The sequence below is a fragment of the Leptonychotes weddellii genome, chromosome 10, assembly GCF_054177405.1.
Source record: "Leptonychotes weddellii isolate Sample4059 chromosome 10, ASM5417740v2, whole genome shotgun sequence".
Lineage (NCBI taxonomy): Eukaryota > Metazoa > Chordata > Mammalia > Carnivora > Phocidae > Leptonychotes > Leptonychotes weddellii.
Window position 1 is genome coordinate 95041301 of NC_138378.1, and position 19784 is coordinate 95061084.

At 41.3% G+C, this 19784-nt stretch overlaps 1 protein-coding gene and 1 pseudogene across 7 annotated transcripts; both read right to left on the reverse strand.

Moving 5' to 3' along the window:
* Nucleotides 1-2819: 2819 nt before the first annotated feature.
* GEMIN6 (gem nuclear organelle associated protein 6) lies at nt 2820-8436 on the reverse strand. Of its 7 annotated transcripts, none has more exons than XM_031041275.2 (3): nt 8338-8436; nt 7623-7820; nt 2820-4325 (listed from the first exon to the last, which is right to left on the reverse strand). In XM_031041275.2, the coding sequence occupies exons 2-3, from the start codon at nt 7745-7747 to the stop codon at nt 3950-3952; spliced, it is 501 nt and encodes a 166-aa protein (XP_030897135.1). In that variant the 5' UTR covers nt 7748-7820; nt 8338-8436; the 3' UTR covers nt 2820-3949. The 7 variants fall into 7 exon arrangements, with proteins under 7 accessions (XP_030897135.1, XP_006745348.1, XP_030897136.1 ...); XM_006745285.3 differs by having other exon boundaries at nt 7623-7766; nt 8338-8426; XM_031041276.2 differs by having other exon boundaries at nt 7623-7766; nt 8213-8353.
* Nucleotides 8437-16660: 8224 nt separating this feature from the next.
* On the reverse strand, nt 16661-18431 carry LOC102743856 (tetratricopeptide repeat protein 39B pseudogene; annotated as a pseudogene).
* Nucleotides 18432-19784: the final 1353 nt, after the last annotated feature.

The window sequence follows — 19784 nt, forward strand, 5'->3', positions numbered from 1 at the left end:
GCCAAGCAAGGAGCCTGAGGCGGGACTCGATCCCAGGACCCTGAGCCAAAGGCAGACGCTTAACCATCTGAGCTACCCAGGTGCCCCTAAAGTTCTTTTTAAAAAATATGTTGGATGCCTGGGGCGCCTGGGTGGCTCAGTCGGTTAAACGTCTGCCTTTGGTTCATGTCAGGATCCCAGGGCATCCTGGCTCCCTGCTTCTCCCTCTGCCTGACGCTCTCCCGCTTGTGCTCGCTCTCTCTGACAAATAAATAAATAAAATCTTAAAAAAAAAAAAAAAGACGTGCATACTTAAAAAAAAAAAGATTCTCTCCCCTCACCCTAACTGCCCCCCCGCAGCTGGCGCACATGCGCTCTTTCTTAAAAAAAAAAATACACTGGGCACCTGGCTGTCTCAGTCAGTAGAGCATATGACTCTTGATCTCAGGGTTGTTGAGTCGGAGCCCCATGTTGGGTATAGAGATTACTTAAAATCTTTAAAAATAAATAAATAAAAATTTGTTGTAAGATTCCTTTAACTAAAAAAAAAAACAAAAAAATAGTGGGGCACCTGGCTGGCTCAGTCAGAAGAGCATGTGACTCTTGATCTTGAGGTCATGAATTCAAGCCCCACCCTGGGTGTAGCAATGACTAAAAAAATAAATAAACAAAAAAAATAGTCACTTTACAGTGGAGAAAAGTGAAAAACTACCTTCACCTAGTGATCACAGTTAACATCACCAGAAATGGGACAAATCAATATTATGTACCTCCTGATATGATGTATTGAGAACACACTATCATTTCCAGGGTATTCCTACCCAAAAGAATCCTATCAAATTGAAACAAAATGAAACATCAAACTCAAATTGAGGATTATTCCACAAAATAAATGTCAATGTCCTAAAAATCAAAGAAAGACTGAGGAACTCTTTCCAATTAAAGGAAGGGACATGACTGAACATGATGCATGGTCCAAATTTTAAAAATCATTTTGGGGGCACCTGGGTGGCTCAGTCGTTAAGCGTCTGCCTTCAGCTCAGGTCACGATCCCAGGGTCCCTGCTCAGCAGGAGGCCTGCTTCTCCCTCTCCCACTCCCCCTGCTTGTGTTCCCTCTCTCGCTGTCTATCTCTGTCAAATGAAATCTTTAAAAAAAAAAAAAATCATTTTGTGTTTTGTTTTTCCAGTACAGGACATTGAGACGATCTGGATAAGGTGTGTATTAAATCACAGTACTATATCAATGTTACTATCCTGATTTTGATGACTGTACTGTGGTTATTTAAGAGAATGTCCTCATTTTTCCATCGTGTCCATGATTTACTCTCAAACAGTTCAGGGGGAGAAAATGAACACACACACACATAGACGGAAAATACAAATGTGGTCAAATGTTGACATTTGCTGAGAGAAAGATATATGGGAATTCTTTGTCCTGTTCTTGCAAATTTCCTATAAATCTGAAATTACGTTAAAATAAGTTAAAAGCGGTGCATGTATGCTCTAAGTACATAATTAGAATATATTTCCATTTGAGTAAATATTAGAAACACAAAGAAATAGATTTGACAAAGTGATAAGAATATAAGGTTTCCGTGGCAGAGCCAGATCATTTACCCTCTTCGGCACTCAGCTTTTGTTTGCAGGCACATTGTTTAAACAGAGGACTCAGTTGCCAAGAAACAGTCTCTCTCCCCAGCTCATTAGTCTGACAGCAAACAAATCTACCAACACCAGTGCACCTGTCCCTGGAATAGGGCTCAAGTCCAACTGATGTTTTGGGCAATTTCCTACATGGCTTCTCTCATCTCAAGGCCTCCCCGTATTTTGCAAAAATCATTTCCACACTGAATTTAATTTGTTCTTACTCCTCTTCCCTTATTTCCTTCCCAAAGACATTCCAGGATTTGAATGGGAGGGTCTTAGTCACAAGGAGCAAGGCTATGCACTAAATCTTTTTAGGATCATGGGAACCTTATAAAGTTGTGAGGGATGGACTGTTTCCCCAAGGTTTCTGAACTGCTTTTTCAAGTGTGGCCTGAGACAGGTAGCATCACCATTATCTGGGAGTTTGTTAGAAATGCCAATGCCTGGGTCCCAACCTGGACCTCCTGAGACAGAATCCACTGGGGGTAGGGTCCTGCAATCTGTTCTAACAGCTCTCGGACTGATTCTGACGCTTGCTGAAGTGTGAGGAGTGTGAGGCTACATCCTGTCATTGGACAACTATGCAGGAAATTGCGCTGATCGGGCTGCATTCAAAGACCCCCTAAAAGCTGACTTTTTAAAACTATTTCTTGCAAAAGGTACCGCTTCTCTTTTTGTATGAATAAGGGACATACGTGAGAACTGAAAGGGCTGTTTGCACAGCTGAATCCCTGCGGACAGACTAGGAAGAAGTTAGAGTTCTGAGTTTAGCCCTATAGCAGCCCACGTGGCCTATCTAGTTCAAAACTGCCTTTGGAAGTCTGCCCCAAGCCCTGGCACACCAGGCTGCTTCAAGGATTTCCTAGAGCAAACTTTCTGTATATATATATATATATATATATGGACTTTATTTGAGAGACAGAGATAGTGACAGAGATAGTTGGTCTTTTTTTTTCTTAAGATTTCATTTATTTTATTTGACAGAGAAGGACAGCAGAGAGGGAACACAAGCAGGGGGAGTAGCAGGCAGAGGGAGAAGCAGGCTTCCCGCCTGAGCAGGGAGCCCAACGCGGGGCTCGATCCCAGGACCCCGGGATCATGACCTGAGCTGAAGGCAGACACTTAAGGACCGAGCCACCCAGGGACCCCAGGGTTGGTCTTTTATAGAATGCTGACCAGGGAACTTAAATCCTTTTAACATCTTTACTGATAACTCCTTCAATGGCTTACTTCCCTTTTAGGGTCTGGTTATTCTTTGTAGGTCACAGGTGATTATCATAAAGACACCCACCCCACACGCCTAGGGCAGGGCTGTATTTTTCTGTAAATATAAGCCATATAGTTTGTTACAATATTCAAATCTGCCACTATGGCTCAAAAGCAGCCACAGAAAATACGTAAACCAGTGGGTACGGCTGTGTTCCAGGAAAAGTTTTATCAAATGGAGGCAGCAGGCTGCATTTGTCCCAAGGGCTCAAAGTTTGCTGACCCTTGTCCTAGGAGTCAGAGGCCTGGGGTTCTAATCTGACCTGCCCCCGAGAAGACACCCAACTGACAATCTGAGGTACCTCCCTCGGTTTCTAGGCCAGAAACCTCCATATCGAGTCCTGGCCCCTGCCTGGCTTCCAAGGGGTAGGGCCAGGTTTAGTGAGGCATGCTTCCTGCGTTCTCCCCCCTCAGTGAAGCCTGACCCAGGAATGGGGGCTACAGGCAGAAAGCAGCATGGGCTGAAGGCCTTGGCTGAATCCACCAGGCACGGGAACTGGGTTCAGTGCAGGAGCAGAATACTTGTCACATTTACCTTTTTCGTCAGAGATATCAGCCAGGGCTCACTGTAAAGGCTTTGAAAGTTAAACAGCTTATGTGGTAAGATTTTACAAGTAGTTAAAACTTTTCAAGTTTCAACCAAAAAAGCATATATTCCAATAGATTCTGATTCAAAAGCGATTTCATCCTTACACAATATTTTAAAACAGACACATACAAGGGGCTTAACAAGACATTTTATATTGAATCTAACATGTGTTTCTTGCCTAACAAAAATGGAGGTGTACTCCCACCAACAAAAGACTCTTACAATTCTAATGTCCTTGTGCTATTTTGTTGCATGTGATGCTAGCTTTGCCATAGTTTATTTATTAGCACTTATAATCCAGATCTTTGATTTTACCAAAACAACATAGAATTAAAACTCAAACACACACACACAACTGTGTGCCTTTGAAGTCTTGTAATATGATGGATTTAACATTCAAAACATTTTATGAAGAAAAAAAAAAATGAAATGTTATTTCAATTGATGCATCCATAGTTCTTGGCCTCTCATTGGCAAGCTGCAAGATGTCCTTGAATAAGATCCTGAACACGGGAGAGAATAATCTCATTAGAACTGCTGCAATTTTCTGGACCATACGGTGGGTCTATAGTCAGAACCCCAGCCACACACAGAGTCCTTCGTGAATCTCCCTGTTCTGTGATGGGGATGTGGTTCTTCTCGAGCCATTTCTTTAGGCTGTTCTTTCTCTTCTCCAGATCCTCAGGGTTGTAGGCCTTGCAGTCTCCAGACATGAACAAATTCATCAGTTTCTCTCTCACTCCATGGTCCCCTTCGTTCACAGTTTCAACGGTCTGCACAGCATGGCCCATAATTCCAGTCACAGACATGCTGCCATCTTCCAGGAAGTTCACAAGGACAATACTTGGGAGGAAAAGTTAAGTTCAGAGCAGATTTGCAAAAGAAAAATGTAAAGGCCCATAAAGCTACGGAAGAAGCAATGGAATGAAGAGGCATCACCAGCCCCAACAGGCAATTAGAAATCGGGAATAAGAACTTCCCTGTTTAAAATTAATCCCCTCACCACCAAATGTTTGTACTCATTCAATAAGTATTCACCGAGGGTCCTACACATCTAAACTTTTTTTCTAGCCTAAAGCCAATCATGGCGGGATGCAGTTAAAGCACTGAAAAGTTATAAATGGCTTAAATGTGTATTAGAAATCAAGAAAGGGTACAGACTTAATTTGAGGTAAACAACTGAATAACTTGCCTTCAAAGCAGACCAAAGAAAATAACAAAGCACAAAATTAATGAAAGAGAAAACAAGAGTTAATAACAAGATCATCAAAGCCAAATGTTGGTTCTTTAAAAAACAAAAACAACGTAAAATTCACAAAACTCAGGCAAAACTGATTAGAATAGAAAAAAAAGACACATACAAATAATATTAGGAAGGAGGCAGCAAAGATTGGCAATTTAAAGTATTAGGAACAAATTTATGCCAATAGTCTTGAAAACTAAAATAGAAAACTCCTAGAAAATGTAAATTTCTACTACTGAGTCAAAAAAAAAGACTATAAATAGTCCTATAGTCTTTCATAAAAACTGAGTAAGTATTTTAAAATATTTTCCCATGGGGGGAAGGCCCAATTTTACTAACAAATTATATACAATTTTCAAGGTTCAAGCATTTTTTTAAGATTTTATTTATTTATTTATTTATTTGAGAAAGAGAGAGAGAGAGAGACAGCATGAGAGGGGAGAGGGCCAGAGGGAGAAGCAGGCTCCCCGCTGAGCTGGGAGCCCGACGTGGGACTTGATCCCAGGATTCCAGGATCATGACCTGAGCCGAAGGCAGTCGCTTAACCAACTGAGCCACCCAGGCACCCCAAGCATTTTTTTTTTAAGATTTTATTTTATTTTTTAAAATTTTTTTTATTTATTTGACACAGAGAGAGAGACAGCTAGAGAAGGAACACAAGCAGGGGGAATGGGAGAGGGAGAAGCAGGCTTCCGGCTGAGCAAGGAGCCCAATGTGGAGCTCGATCCCAGGACCCTGGGATCATGACCTGAGCCGAAGGCAGACGCTTAACGACTGAGCCACCCAGGCGCCCCAAGATTTTATTTTTAAGTAATCTCCACACCCAATGTGGGGCTCAAACCCACAATCCCAAGATCAAGAGTTGCACGCTCCACTGACTAAGCCAGCCAGGCACCCCAAGGTTCAAACATTTCTAATCTAACCAAATTCTTCTAGAGACTATAAAAGGGGGACTGTGCCTTAACTTGTTTAATGAGGTTAATATAATCTTGATACCAAAAGCAGAGGAGAAGATTAAAATATAAAACTACAAGCTAATCTCATTCATGAATACAAATGCAAAAATCCTAACTAAATAAAATAAATGATGTGGTGTGATGTGATGTGAATTTCACTTCGTTGGTACTCCTCCCAAAACCTAAAATCCCAGGCTAATTATGAGAAAGCATCACAGAAACCCAAATTGAGAGACATTCTATGAAATACCTCACTCACCAGAACTCTTCAAAAGTGTCAAGGTCATGAAAAACAAGGAAGGACTGAAAAATTCTCACAAACCAGAGGAGACTAAGGACACATAACAATTAAACGAATGTCAGATCCTAGATTGGATCCTGGAACAGACAAAGGCAAACAATTAGTGGAAAAACTGTTAAAATCCAAATGATTGCAGTTTATGTAAAGTTTTAGTTTCGAGGAATGTACCATGGTTAGGTAAGATGCCAACATTAGGGGAAGCTGGGTAGATGGGTCCTCTCTGTATTCTTTTCTGTAAATCTAAAATCATTCCAAAATAAAAAGTGTGTGTGTGTATCATCACCTTTAAAGTAGTCTTGCAAGGGGCAAGGGGCGCCTGGGTGGCTCAGATGTTAAGTGTCTGCCTTCGGCTCAGGTCATGGGCCAACGGTCCTGGGATCGAGCCCTACATCCGGCTCCCTGTTCGGCGGGAAGCCTGCTTCTCTCTCCCCCACTCCCCCTGCTTGTGGTCCCTCTCTCGCTGTCTCTCTCTGTCAAATAAATAAATCTTAAAAATAAATAAAGTAGTCTTGCAAAAAACAAATCTGATCCTAATCAAACCTCTAGATAGGCATACCAGTTTATAGGAAATACGGATATAAGAACATGTTAAGCGGGCGCCTGGGTGGCTCAGTCGGTTAAGCGACTGCCTTCGGCTCAGGTCATGATCCTGGAGTCCCCGGATCGAGTCCCGCATCGGGCTCCCTGCTCAGCAGGGGGTCTGCTTCTCCCTCTGACCCTCCTCCCTCTCGTGCTCTGTCTCTCATTCTCTCTCGCAAATAAATAAATAAAATCTAAAAAAAAAAACAAAACATGTTAAGCTACACCATGCACAATGCAGTAAGCTAAATCCAGAACGTGTTCAGTTCTATAAGACAAATGATTCCATTTCTTCAACAAATAAATGACATGGAAAACTAAAAAGAGAAAGTGCAGTCATAGATTAAGATACTTAAGAGACATACCAACCAAATTGATAAACCAATTAAAGAGATATTTTGAGACAACCAGGCAAATCTAAAAACGGACTGTTAATAATAAAGTTATTATTACTTTTGTTAGGTATTATAATGTTACTGTGGTTATTAAAGAGTCCTTATCTGCTAAAAGATATTGAGGTATTTATGAACAAAATTATATGATATCTGCAACTGGCTTAAAGATATTTAGAAGGGGAAAGAAAGGCTAGTGTCTGTTACGCTATTCTCTCTACATTTATGTATGCTTGAGATTGTCTAATAAAAACGTAGTAACAAGGGGCGCCTGGGTGCCTCAGTCAGTTGGACGTCTGCCTTCGGCTCAGGTCATGATCGCGGAGTCCTGGGATGGAGCCCCGCGTCAGGCTCCCTGCTCAGCGGGGAGTCGGCTCCTCCCTCTCCCTCTGCTCCTCCCCCTCCCTCGTGCTTGCTCTGTGTCTCCCTCAAATAAATAAATAAAATCTTAAAAAAAAAATGTAGTAACAAAAAAAGCGTCTCACTTCTACAAACTTGGCTTGTCTGCCAAGGTAATCCATAGTTAGAACAACACTTCGACTCAAAAGCAACGCAATTCTTATGTGTGAATAACTAGCCTTTCATTTATCTACTTCCTTAGTTTGGATATAACATATAGGCAGCACAAAGCGGTGTCATTGATTTCAGGGGAGAAGGAGCCATACTCACTTGGCAGAAACTGGGTCTGTGGTTAAAACCCATCCTTTATACTCCTTCTCACTGGCTGTCACTCTGACTTCTTTGTACGTGTAATCTTGCCATTCTAAGGGGCCTTTCCTCATCCATTCATTCATGGCTGCCAGCTGGCTAGATCTAAAACCACCACCAGTTCGGGTTAATATATGTTCCACTCAAGCAAGTGCCATCCTAGAGACAGAGAACATCTGTGATTTGCCTCAAGTTCCATTATCAGGAAAATAGCTGATATTCACAATTCGGTCTGAAAGCTAAGGAGACACGGGCGCTGCCATGAGGCCCAGCCCGGGGTAACTCATCCGGCTTACTTCTATTCCACCACCCAGTACGATTCCAAATCGCCTTCACCCTGGCTTTGAACTCCGGTCAGCAGATGCTCAAACCTTTTAACTCTGATCTCCTGCGACCAAAGGAACTCACTCCACACCACATTTAGCCAAAACTGAAGAGGAAAACTCCTTTGATATCCACCCACTTGCTCTCTCCAGCTCTTTCTCCGCTGGATCCCGCCGGGGAGAGGCCCCGGATTTGACAATTCCCTCTTATTTGGAGGATGCACGAACCAGGGGGCAGCAGCGAAGGCTCTAGAGCGCAGATTCCGTGGCCCAGCTTGCAGCTGTACGACCCTTAAAACGGTTCTCAAACCTGGTGGTACTTAACGTTTAATTCCCACAAACGAAAGAAATACCAGCAAGAACTCCTCGCAGCGACGGGTACACAGTAACCACGCGGTGAGGAAGGAGTCACTCCAGCGGCGCCCACCTGAGCCCAGCAGGCTTTGCGCCACGTCGTCACTTCCTTCCCCCAGAATTCTCTGTTTTGTAGTCCTTGGCCTTGGTCACACCTAGAGGTCTGAGAGTCACCGGGCGTGGGGGGATAAAGGCCGGGTGCGGGCAGAGCCTGAGATTTTTGTGTAGTAGTAATAAGGCTCCTTGTTCGCTAGAACCACCCCTCTTCACTGTCACGATGGACGTTTCAACCTTTCGTTTTTAAAGAGGAAAAGTCTCGTGCCAAGTTCCTCGTTGAAAGTAGACCTGGAAATGCACCCTTGCGGTGGACTCAAAGCGCAAGAACCCTCTCGGTAAATCCTAAAGCGGGAAGTGTGAGGTGAAAGTGCCTTGGAGAAAAGCGATAGAGCCAAGATATTTGTTTGTTTGGCTAGTGTAAGGCAATTAATACGTCTGCTCCTTTGGGATGTGCCCTGGCTACAGTCCTGCAGGAGGTGCAGAAGCCAGAAAGAAAAAGCACAGGATTGGGATGATTTCCACCTAGCCGACCGTTCGCTAGTGAGGGGTGCCTCACTCACAGGAAAGCCCGGGCCTCTCCCCCGCAACCCCTCACCACCCCCGCAGTGGAAAAGGGCAAAAGACTCGCTTCTGCCACAGATTTCGGTTCAGGTATGTAGTCGGTTCCTGGCATGGTCCAAATAAACTGTGATCCTGAAAAATGGTACGAGGTGTTAAATATTGAGTTTCTGCAAATATGAACACCAAGGGAGATTTACGGAAACCGAATTAGAGGACTATCAAACCACGATGTAGAAAACATTGAAAATTAGCTTTTCCCTTACAATTTGGGATCTGAGTTCACATAATCCTTGAAGTACATTGTTTCTTATTGCCATCATTTTAAATAATCCTTTGGCAACCTTCACTCGAGTGTTTGGTTGATTATATTAATGTGGCTTTAGTAGATTAAATTAGATTATGCCAGTTAAGTCCTCTATAAATCTACAAAGAGCTAATATAAATACCAGTTGGGGGCGCCTGACTGGCTCAGTCAGAAAAGTATGCTACTCTTGATCCCCAGGTGGTGAGTCGGAGCCCCACATTGGGTATAGAGATTACTTCAATAAAAAAATGTATAAATATACATACATACCAATTGTTAAAATGTGAAGCTAAACATATGACCTCATAAAAATTCAGTCCAAAAGAGCTTCAAACAATTGTGACAACTGGCCATTTGCATTTTAAGCCTTCTATCTGTACTGCAGAATCAAAGACTTTGGAAGCTAGCTCCAAGCTTAACTTAAATGACCCCTTTTAAAGTGATGAGACTGGGGCAAATTCCTTCCCTTCTCTCCCCTCTCCCTTTAGTCTCCCAGATAATCATTTCCAGCATCTGCTGATGTGAATCACTGATTTATAACAGACTGAGCCCAATCCACTCCATAATACAGGTTTACAGAGAGACCCTCTCCTGTAGTCCACCCTCAAGTTCAGATGGTGCCATTTCCTTTTCCTTACCCTTGTCCACCTGGTGCCTCCCTCAGACCAGCTGATGTCCCTTCTCTCACATTTTCTACTTCCTCTCTTCCCTTTCCCTCTTCCTCCATCTCCTTCCTAATGTCTGCCTCCCCCTCAAACTTTCACACCCACACACACACACACACACACTTAACCTTTTCCTCTGCCAAGTGAAAAATTGTTTATTCTAGATTTTGGAGTACATTTTAATTTTAGCAAGACTTTTTTTTTTTTTAAGTAATCTCTACACCCAACTTGGGGTTTAAACTCATGACCCTGAGATCAAGAATTACATGCTCTGGGACACCTGGGTGGCTCAGTCCGTTAACCTCCTCCTTCTGCTTGGGTCATGATCCCGGGGTCCTGGGATGGAGCCCCACATCAACTTTCTGCTCGGCAGGGAGCCTGCTTCTCCCTTTCCCTCTGCCTGCCACTCCCCCTGCTTGTGCTCTCCCTCCCTCTCTTCTGTCGATCTCTCTCTGTCAAATAAATAAATGAAATCTTAAAAGGCACCAGCCAGGTGCCCCAGCAAGAAACACTTTTTTAAAAAAGCTTTTCTTAATTTCTCTGAAGAACATCAGAAGCTTAAAAAAGTTGTCAATAGTTTTACACTGTTCTTCATCATGGTGCAAAGATAAACCTGCCCTGCCCTGGCCAGACTATCACAATTTTCAATTCACAGTGTTGGATCATAATAGTAGGTAGATAAAGAGTATACTTATCATGAAAAAAAAAAGTAGGTAGAAAATGAGTGGGGGTGGGATAGTAATTTGCTGAGTATATTTCATGCAAGGTAAGGTCAGAAAAAAATAAATGGTCATTTTGGCCCAAGATTTTTTTTTTTAATGTTCTGGTTTTTTCATTCATTCAACAAGTAGAGTCCGTTAAAAGTGTCTATTCTTTATTTCTGCATTTATTCATCAAGCATATATTGTATACCTACACATGCACTTTCTGTTAACAACTAGGAATTAAAAAACTAATTTCAAAAATGTCTTCCCTTTGGGAAGCTGATAATGTCTCCTCTACCTAATTTGGTAATAAATGGGAAGAGCTGGGGAAGGGGTTCTTAGAAAATCTTCTTAAAGAGGTAGTGCTTGAACTTGATTTATAAGTAATGAACTAACCACAAAAAATTCTGTGTCTATGGGACGCAGAACCTAATCAAAGGAGGTGTAGGTTGGAGTGAAAAGCAGTGGGCAGGGAGTTTTAGAAATCTTGGTTTCATTTGATCAAATCTGTAGTGTCCTGGTAAACTGGTTCTCCTGAAAAAAGGAGGTTTGATTTGTACCATTTGCTGATTCCTGCGGTGTAAATATTCCTACCGTGGCTGATTTCAAGGTACTAATGATTTAACAACTGGCTCAAAAAATTCCTGAATATTTAACAAAGGGCTCTTTTAAGACAGTTTAAACTGGTTCCTGCACACCACTGACTGTTCCTACCAGCTTTATGACTTTGGATGTCATTTGCCTTCTTAGATTTCAGTTTCCTCATTTATAAGTGAAAATGTGGGATTAGATGACCTAACATCCTGTCAGCAATAAATGTTCATGACTAAGCCATACAGTCACTTAGAAGCACTGTAAACCTTCTAAGGGCAGGGGCTATGTCTGTTTTATTTACTACCATATACCCCACCTCTACCACATTGCCTGGCATATAGTAGGTGCTCAATTTGAACTGAATTTTCATTTCTTAGGCAGTTACATATCACCTAATATGTCCAGGCACTACTTTAAGAACTTTCAGATATTACCTCATTTTGAGTGAATAACTATACCAAGAGAATGGAAAAAATTTGAGTGATGGAATAACATGATTAAATCAGTGTATTAGCAAGGATGCAGAAAAATGAGAGGTGGAGAAAACAGTATATATACACAGCATAAAACTTTATGTAAAATGTAGCCTCTCTATCCAAACAAAGCAGTGGTATCAGGACAAAATTCCAGAACCACTTTCCAAATGGAAAGCGGATTTAGGGAGGCAGTGTCTCTAAATTGATTAATTATCTGCTCTGCCCAGCGCTGCCCAGGCCTGCCCAGAGGGGAGATTTTTACAACCTCAGAGAAAATTGGTTTCCCTAGCAATAAGGTGAAGATAGAATTGTTTTCCCTGGATGAAAATGCTTTAAACAGACTTTGTGAACTCTAAAGCACTAAATCCATGTAAGGCGTGAGGGTTTAGCAAACTGCTTCTGTAATTGTTGCTTTTCAAATATGCTCAGCTAATACCTTTATACTGGCTAAAAATCAGTGCCATTTTTTTCATTGAGTTCCTCTTAGTCAATTATATAATCAGTCTAAGCAGTACAAAAATACATGTTCTACATAGATTTTATTTTGTTTTGAAAAAAAAAATAAAGTGGGGTTCACTATTTTTATTTTTCCCTGGAATTGCCTTGAAACAACAGAAGATGTTGACTACTGAGCTCCTAAAAATTGGTGCAGTGGCCCAGACAGGACATAATAAAGTCCTAGCCTAAGCTGATGGCAGTGGAAATGAAAAAGAGGAGAAAAAAGGAGTAGAATCAACAAATATTTTGAAGGAAAAATCAACAGGATTTAGTGATTGATTGGATTGGGGCAAGGGCATGTTGAGAACTTTGATCTGTTCTTTTCTTCATTCATAACCCCCTCTTCCTCTTTGTTTTTTCAGGATCTCAGGCCTCCAAATAGTTATTATATTTACTAATTAGATAAGAAATTTTTTCCTGGAATAAAAAATGCTTCAATAACACTTTATTTGTGTTTATGGCACAGGAAAGCCACAGTGAGGTCTCTCTGCCAAGCTCTTATAAACTAACTCTAAATGTTAAGTAAAATGGATGTGATTCGATCTGTGATTTGTTGATACAGAGAGACCATCTATAATCTGGATCACCAGAAAATGTGGGGATGACCAAAATTCCAAACTAAGTGACCTGGTTGTATTCTCTGGACACAGGACTGGAATGGGATTTTATAGTAGTAAATGGAAACTTGATTGTTATGACACCCTACTGGGACATCCAGTACCCCAGGGTTGGCAGCAGAAGACATGGGAGAAGAAAGGTCAGTTAGCAAAAGATTGGGAGGTATTTCTCAGAGACCCTGGATCTGTAAGGCAGGAACTTTCCGGAGATATATACATATTGTGGGGAACGGATGCTTCATCACATCTCACCCTGGCCTGGAATAGACGTTCCTAAAACCATTTGCCTCCTTATATTCTGATTCCATGCTCACCATGCTGCCTTGTGACTCCTCCACACTGGGAGGAGAGTGTTTATCAGGAGAGGTGATTCCTGACAGGGAAACATGAGCACTTTCTAGTCAATAGAAAGGAATAGACCAGAAATCACAAACTAGGGGTCATATTAGGACATGCAGATAGTTTAATATCTGCACAGTTTAAAATTTTTTTAATTAAAAAATTTTTTAGGGGCAACCTGGGTGGCTCAGATGGTTAAGCGTCTGCCTTCGCTCGGGTCATGATTCCGGGTACCTGGGATTGAGTCCCGCATCGGGCTCCTTGCTGGGCGGGGAGTCTGCTTCTCCCTCTCCCCCTGCTCATGCTCTAACTCTGTCTCAAATAAATAAAATCTTTATTAAAATGTTTTTTTAAATTTGAAAGCTTTTATTTATTTTTTTAAAAAGATTTTATTTATTTGACAGAGAGAGACACAGCGAGAGAGGGAACACAAGCAGGGGGAGTGGGAGAGGGAGAAGCCGGCTTCCCACAGAGCAGGGAGCCCGATGAGGGGCTTGATCCCAGGACCCTGGGATCATGACCTGAGCTGAAGGCAGACGCTTAACGACTGAGCCACCCAGGCACCCCTTAATTTGAAAGCTTTTAGATAGGTTTCCTCTCTCTTCACAACTAGTTTCAACCACTTTTATTGTTTTATGTTTGGCTACTTTATATTATTTACATTAACTGCCTGATCCCACAAGAAATTGAGTTTGCAACTCTGGAATAGTCCCTACTATAAATAAATTTGCAGAGTAAATTATACCTTAATCTCTTGTGAGTTTGCAGGGTAAGAATCAGCCTCGATGTGTCTAGTCAACCTTTGGGCCAGTTAAGGACCAGAAAGCTGGGCTACGGGTAGCAACTTCACCAAGGAAATGCCAATTGCAAGATTTCCTGTTGGAGTCCCATAGAGTCTTCTGCAGGTGATTCCTTGGTCTCATTGTTTTCTTGCTCTTTTTCAACGGTGCCCTTTCTATACCATTTTGTAGCATCTTGTTATTTACATATGTGTGGAGGCAGTTACTGGAGGTTGGGTCATTTAACAGTCCTTTCCCACAACCTCTTAATGAGGCTGGAAACCTACCACTGAATCTTCAGCTTCCTTTGCAGGTAGAAGTGGCCATATGAATATTCCTGGCCAGTGAGATCCACATGGAAATCCCTGAGAAGACTGTCCCTTCTAAAACAAAAAGGCAAAGCCTCCTAAGAAGGAGAAAGCCTTTTTTTTCTTCCTTACCCATTCCTCCTCCAGCCTGCCTGGCTTGGACATAAGGCCCAGAGATGAGGTAGCTCTTTCCACTGAGTGAGGAGACATGTACGAGAAGGCCGGTGTACCACGCAGAAAAATAAAAGAGCCATACCAGACCTGAGCTACCTACCTTCAGATTTTTGTGTTTGAGACAAACTCCTACCTGTTTAAGCAACCATTTTAAGCGTTTCCACCCCAACAAAATCCTCTTCTGTCTCCCTAATAAAGGAGACAAGTTCTCTCAGGAGAGAGAACATGCTTTATATTCTCAATACCCTGTTCAGTGCTGCAAATCGTAGGCATTCAACATGTTTATTTAACCAATTAATATTGCTCTTCACTGGAAGAAGCTGGGACAAAAGACCAAACCATAATGTAGGCAGAATTACTTATTTCATAAGTGACCAAGATAAACAAAGAACAGAAAAAACAAATTAACAGGTCAAATTTCAGATTGGCAAAGCAGTAACAAGGCACCTTTGCTTTTTCTAAGAAAGTAATTTAAATCCTCTGCACTGAGTAACAATGTATTATTCTTCTTATTACTACTGGTAATAGTAGTAGTAGGAATAACACATTTGTATTAACTCAAAATATTAACACAGAAAAAACATGAAAGAGGAACTATTAACCCTGCTTTAAAGCCAGGGACACTGAGGCACAGAGGCCAAGAGCACGCAACTAGCTAGTGCCAGAGCCTGCCCTCTTAACCACACTATCGTACTAATTAAATAATGGAGGAAAACTTAAGCACAGTTGTTCACCTGAAAGTCTATTTTTAGTTAATGAAGAACGTGCTTTTCAAAGTAAGCATTTTTAAATCTGAAATACTAGCTCCTCGTTGTGCTCCAGTTGATTGCTTGGACGCCCAAAGCATTAAAAAATAATAATAATAAATAATGTGTTTCACTCATGTGTTTTAGCAAACCAGACTTCCCCAGCAAGGTCTGTTTCCAAGGGTGACTTTCTAAGGGAGGATACACTCAGCCAGATTTAATGGTCTGGAAATTAAATGGTCTAGGTACTGATTTTACCCCCAAGGCAGGTAAAGCAATAACCCATGCCGACAGCTGCTATTTACTCTCAGATTAGCCCAATAACAATGGCAACTGAATAGATGCAGCATTTAATTATATTATAGCTCTATACACCTTAGGGAGGGTAACTAAGGGAGGGCCCAGCAGTAACTGAAGTCTCCCTCCATAGACCTAACCTGTTTTTTCCTACCCAGTGAATCTATCCTCCCGGCTTCCTCCAATTATCTTCAAAGGGTTTGCCTCTGTGTATGTGTGAAGGGGGTGGGGGGCTTTTTCTTCTCTACCCTGTGGCAAATTACAGACCCAGAGTTGAGCTTCCTAGTAAAAAAGGTAAAAGGTAATATAGACACGGGGGAAAATATCTTCTTTGTTATAGAAAGCCAATAAAAATTACTCTATAAGAGGGAAAAATATTCAGAGTCTTTGCTGTTCAGTGTATCATTGTTTTGAAATGTCAGTAAGACCTTAAAGGTTTTTTTCTTTCTTTTAACAGTAAAAACATTTATAGGGCACTGGGATTCCTGGTGTAGCTACTTTTCCTATTTTATTTGCAAGTTGCATACATTATCGAGTGAGATGTTAAAAATTTTTTTTTGATTTTTTGAAAATGTTGTCTAACATAATTGAAAAATCCATAACATATAAGAGAGAGTATATTTCATAATATACAGTTGACCCTTGAACAACATGGGTTTGAACTGGCAGGTTAACTTACACATGGATTTTTTTTTGCTATGGTACAGTACTGTGAAAGTATTTTCTCTTATGATTTTCTTAATGACGTTTTTTCTCTAGCTTCCTTTATTATAGGAACAGTATACATGCGACATACAAAATATATGTTAGTCGACTGTTATTGATAAGGCTTCTGGTCAATAATAGACTATTAGTGGTTAAGTTTTGGGGGAGTCAAAAGTTATACGCAGATTTTTGACTGTGCAGGGGTCAGCACCCATAATCTCCGTGTTGTTCAAGGGTCAACTGTACATCATTTGCTTTTTCTTTTCCAAGAATGTGCATCACTCCATTTGCCAGTCTAAGATATTCCATTTTATAGGTAAGGAGAAGGAAAGAGGGAAAAGTAATGGCCAATTCCTTTCTTACTTGTTACTGATCAGATTCTTAGCAGCTGCCTCTTCTTGGATTTCTTCCACAAAGAAATGATTTTTCTAACTGTTAATTACCTTGCCGATTGCAGATACTTCACTCATAATAAACAAAACCACACTTTGTGTCAAAACCATCACTTTTCTTTAGCTACTTGTTCAAGAGCTACATGAGCCCTAAACTGTAATCGGGCTTCCATGGAATAGTCCTTGTAGTTTTTTATGTTGTCTAGGTTTTTTGTTGCACTGTCATAATCTCCTTTTAGATAGTGAAGAATTCCTAGTTCGTAGTAAGTATACGGCACCAAGTAGTGGTCATATTTTAACAATTTCTCCTTTTGAATGACACGATTAAAGTAATGCTTAGCTGTCGAATATCTGCCTAAGTGTTTCAGGCATAGACCTTTCAGTAAATTTAACAAACTGATGTCATCTGTGCCATACTCTTTATTTGAATTTTCTCGTAAAAGGTCTTGTCCTCTATTAATTATCGAGAGCCAGCTTGAAATAAGGTCTAGTTTTTTGCTCATGACTCGGAAACCACTCCAGGCGTAAATGAATTCCAGAATGGGCTGTGCTGTGAACCAGCCCGTGGTCGTGCCATAGCGCTGACCCTTCTCAGCAACAAACTTTTCTATTGGCACAGAAGTTCCCAAGATTTTGATTCTCAGGCTATCCACTTTTAAGAAGAGAGAGTTTATGTCCTCGCTCCCAGATTTGACAGAATCAGAAGGAAGCAGGGCGAGTAGCATAGCTTTACTGTACACGTATATTGCCTTGGACCACCTGCTGTTATGATACAGTAGATCGGCATAGCGGTAAGCTTGCTTCCAATTCCGCAGAAAAATGTGGCACCACATGAGTTCCCAGTAACACAGGTGATGAACCTGCTCCCATTCGTTTTGAATCAAAATGCACTCCTCTAATACTAACTGTGCATTTTCAAAATTTCCTTTCAGCATACTAAAACGCGCATGAAAAAATTTAAGTACGACACAGTTTGGAAATTTCTGGAGGTATATTAGGAAGAGGTCCTCTACAGCAGAACTGTGACCCTTTTCAACACCAACAGCTATGTAGATATAACTGTAATAAAAGAGGAGAGTCAAAACACTTAAGATATTATTTATATGGGATTCAGATGCACTCTCATAAAGCAAAGTCAAGCCCACCTCTTTATTACCGGAATATCCAGCAATATTGAGTAGTTTAAGGGTCTTTGGTGGCACAAGCGATAATATCAGATTGAATGCTCCAAGTCCACATTTCACTCCTCCAACCAGGTGTCGGTAGGTTTTGCTGTGGTTGTGAGTTATCTGTGTTAATACTTGTTGACAGTCTTTGTATATTTGATAACTTAACCCGATGTTGATTGCGCTTTTAAGAAAACCAAACATACTGTCATCCTGTATAAATGTGATGGAGGATTTCAGAATCAAACACTCAGCATAGCAGACTTCCGCATGCAATTCCTCTTCTTTGATAGCCTTTATTCCCTGTTTACTCACTAGATGAGAAAAACTTGTCATCCTAGATTTTCTTCGGAAACTGTTACAGGTTTTCAAAGCCTCCTTTGTGGCAGTCATTCCAATCTGTAGATCCAGGGGATCAAAAGTCAAGATGGCCTTGACAACCATAAGGATATTATAAATTAGAGCATGGTATATGCTGTTTTTCGACCACGGATGAATGAGATCTATGGCCTCTGAGAATCTGTTATTTAGAAATAAATACAATCCAGTTGTGCATTCTTCCAGGGAAGATGTTAGATTCATTGTTGATGCCACAGGGATAACTTCATAGGCGTCTTCAAACTTGTCCTCTTCACATTCTGCCTTACTTACAGTGACTGATGTAAAGTTACTCCCCTTATCATTTTCTCTTTTACTTAGAGTAAATGACATATTTGCTTCCCTACTTTAGAGACAGGCGATATCTGAAGGGGAGTGATGTAGCTGCAATGAGGGTAGGTCCTGCTCTCCCGACTAGGCTCACTTCTGCAGCCTGAGGTGTCGCTGTTATAACGGAGGCAGACAAACTAATAGTGTGGGTGCAGCATTAGGATATCCTCATCTATACCAGACAAAGAGGGAGGGGGAGAGAAAGAGAATTTTATTTACCTAAGAGGTATTTCTGAGAAGTTCAAATCATTTGTAATACATAGAAAACATGTGAAGGAAATCCTTTGTAAACCAAAAGTTCTTTCATCAATAACATACATTTTCAGAAATGTTGATGGGGCAAGGCTTATTCCCTTTAAAAAATTTTTTTTTATTTGAGTATAGTTGACACACTCCCTATTCTTCCCCCGTCCCAGTTTTATTGAGATAAAATTGACAAAATTGTAAGATATTTAAAATCTATAACATGATGGTTTGGGGGGATGAGAACATTTTTCTTTTTTAAAGATTTTATTTATTTATTTGAGACAGAGAGAATGAGAGAGAGAGCACATGAGAGGGGGGAGGGTCAGAGGCAGAAGCAGGCTCCCTGCCGAGCAGGGAGCCCGATGCGGGACTCGATCCAGGGACTCCAGGATCATGACCTGAGCCAAAGGCAGTCGCCCAACCAACTGAGCCACCCAGGCGCCCGAGAACATTTTTCTACTCTCAGCAAATTTCAATTATACAATACAGTATTATCGACTATAGTCACCATTTTATATATTAGATCCTCAGACCTTATTCATCTTATAACTGAAAATTTGTGTTCTTTTACCAACCTCTCCTTACCCCCCCCACCCCCAGTCCTTGTTCTTAATGTTCCCATAAGGGGATTTTTCTGCTAGAGGAATACTCTGGGCTGACTTCTGGCTGGGAGCTGATAAAAGAATCTGGAAGAGTATTGCTCTGTGCCTTCTGAATTTCTTCTTTTTGAATTGGCCTGTTCAAAGTCTGAAACCAAAAACCAGGAAGAGGGGCACCTGGGTGGCTCAGTCCTTAAGCGTCTGCCTTCAGCTCAGGTCATGATCCCAGGGTCCTGGGATTGAGCCCCACATCGGGCTCCCTGTTCTGCCGGAGAAGCCTGCTTCTCCCTCTCCCTCTGCCTCTCCCCCTATGTGTGCTTTCTCTCTGTATCTCTGTGTCTCAAATGAATAAATAAAATCTTTAAAAAAAAAAAATCCAGGAAGAGTTTTCTGCTCTCTAGCTGTGCCTGGGACCAGGTGGGTAAATGTTTAATTAGGGGCTGAAGCATCAGTGAGCCCACTTGGCAGCACATCACATCTGAAATCACAGTAACTATCAACTTAATCAAAA

Excerpts from the sequence above, each read along its gene's own strand:
- GEMIN6 (XM_031041275.2), bottom strand. The coding sequence starts at position 7,747 with ATGAATGAATGGATGAGGAAAGGCCCCTTAGAATGGCAAGATTACACG. Across the intron at positions 4,326-7,622 it reads ACAGACCCAGTTTCTGCCAA|TATTGTCCTTGTGAACTTCC; the intron begins GTGAGTATGGCT and ends TTTCCTCCCAAG.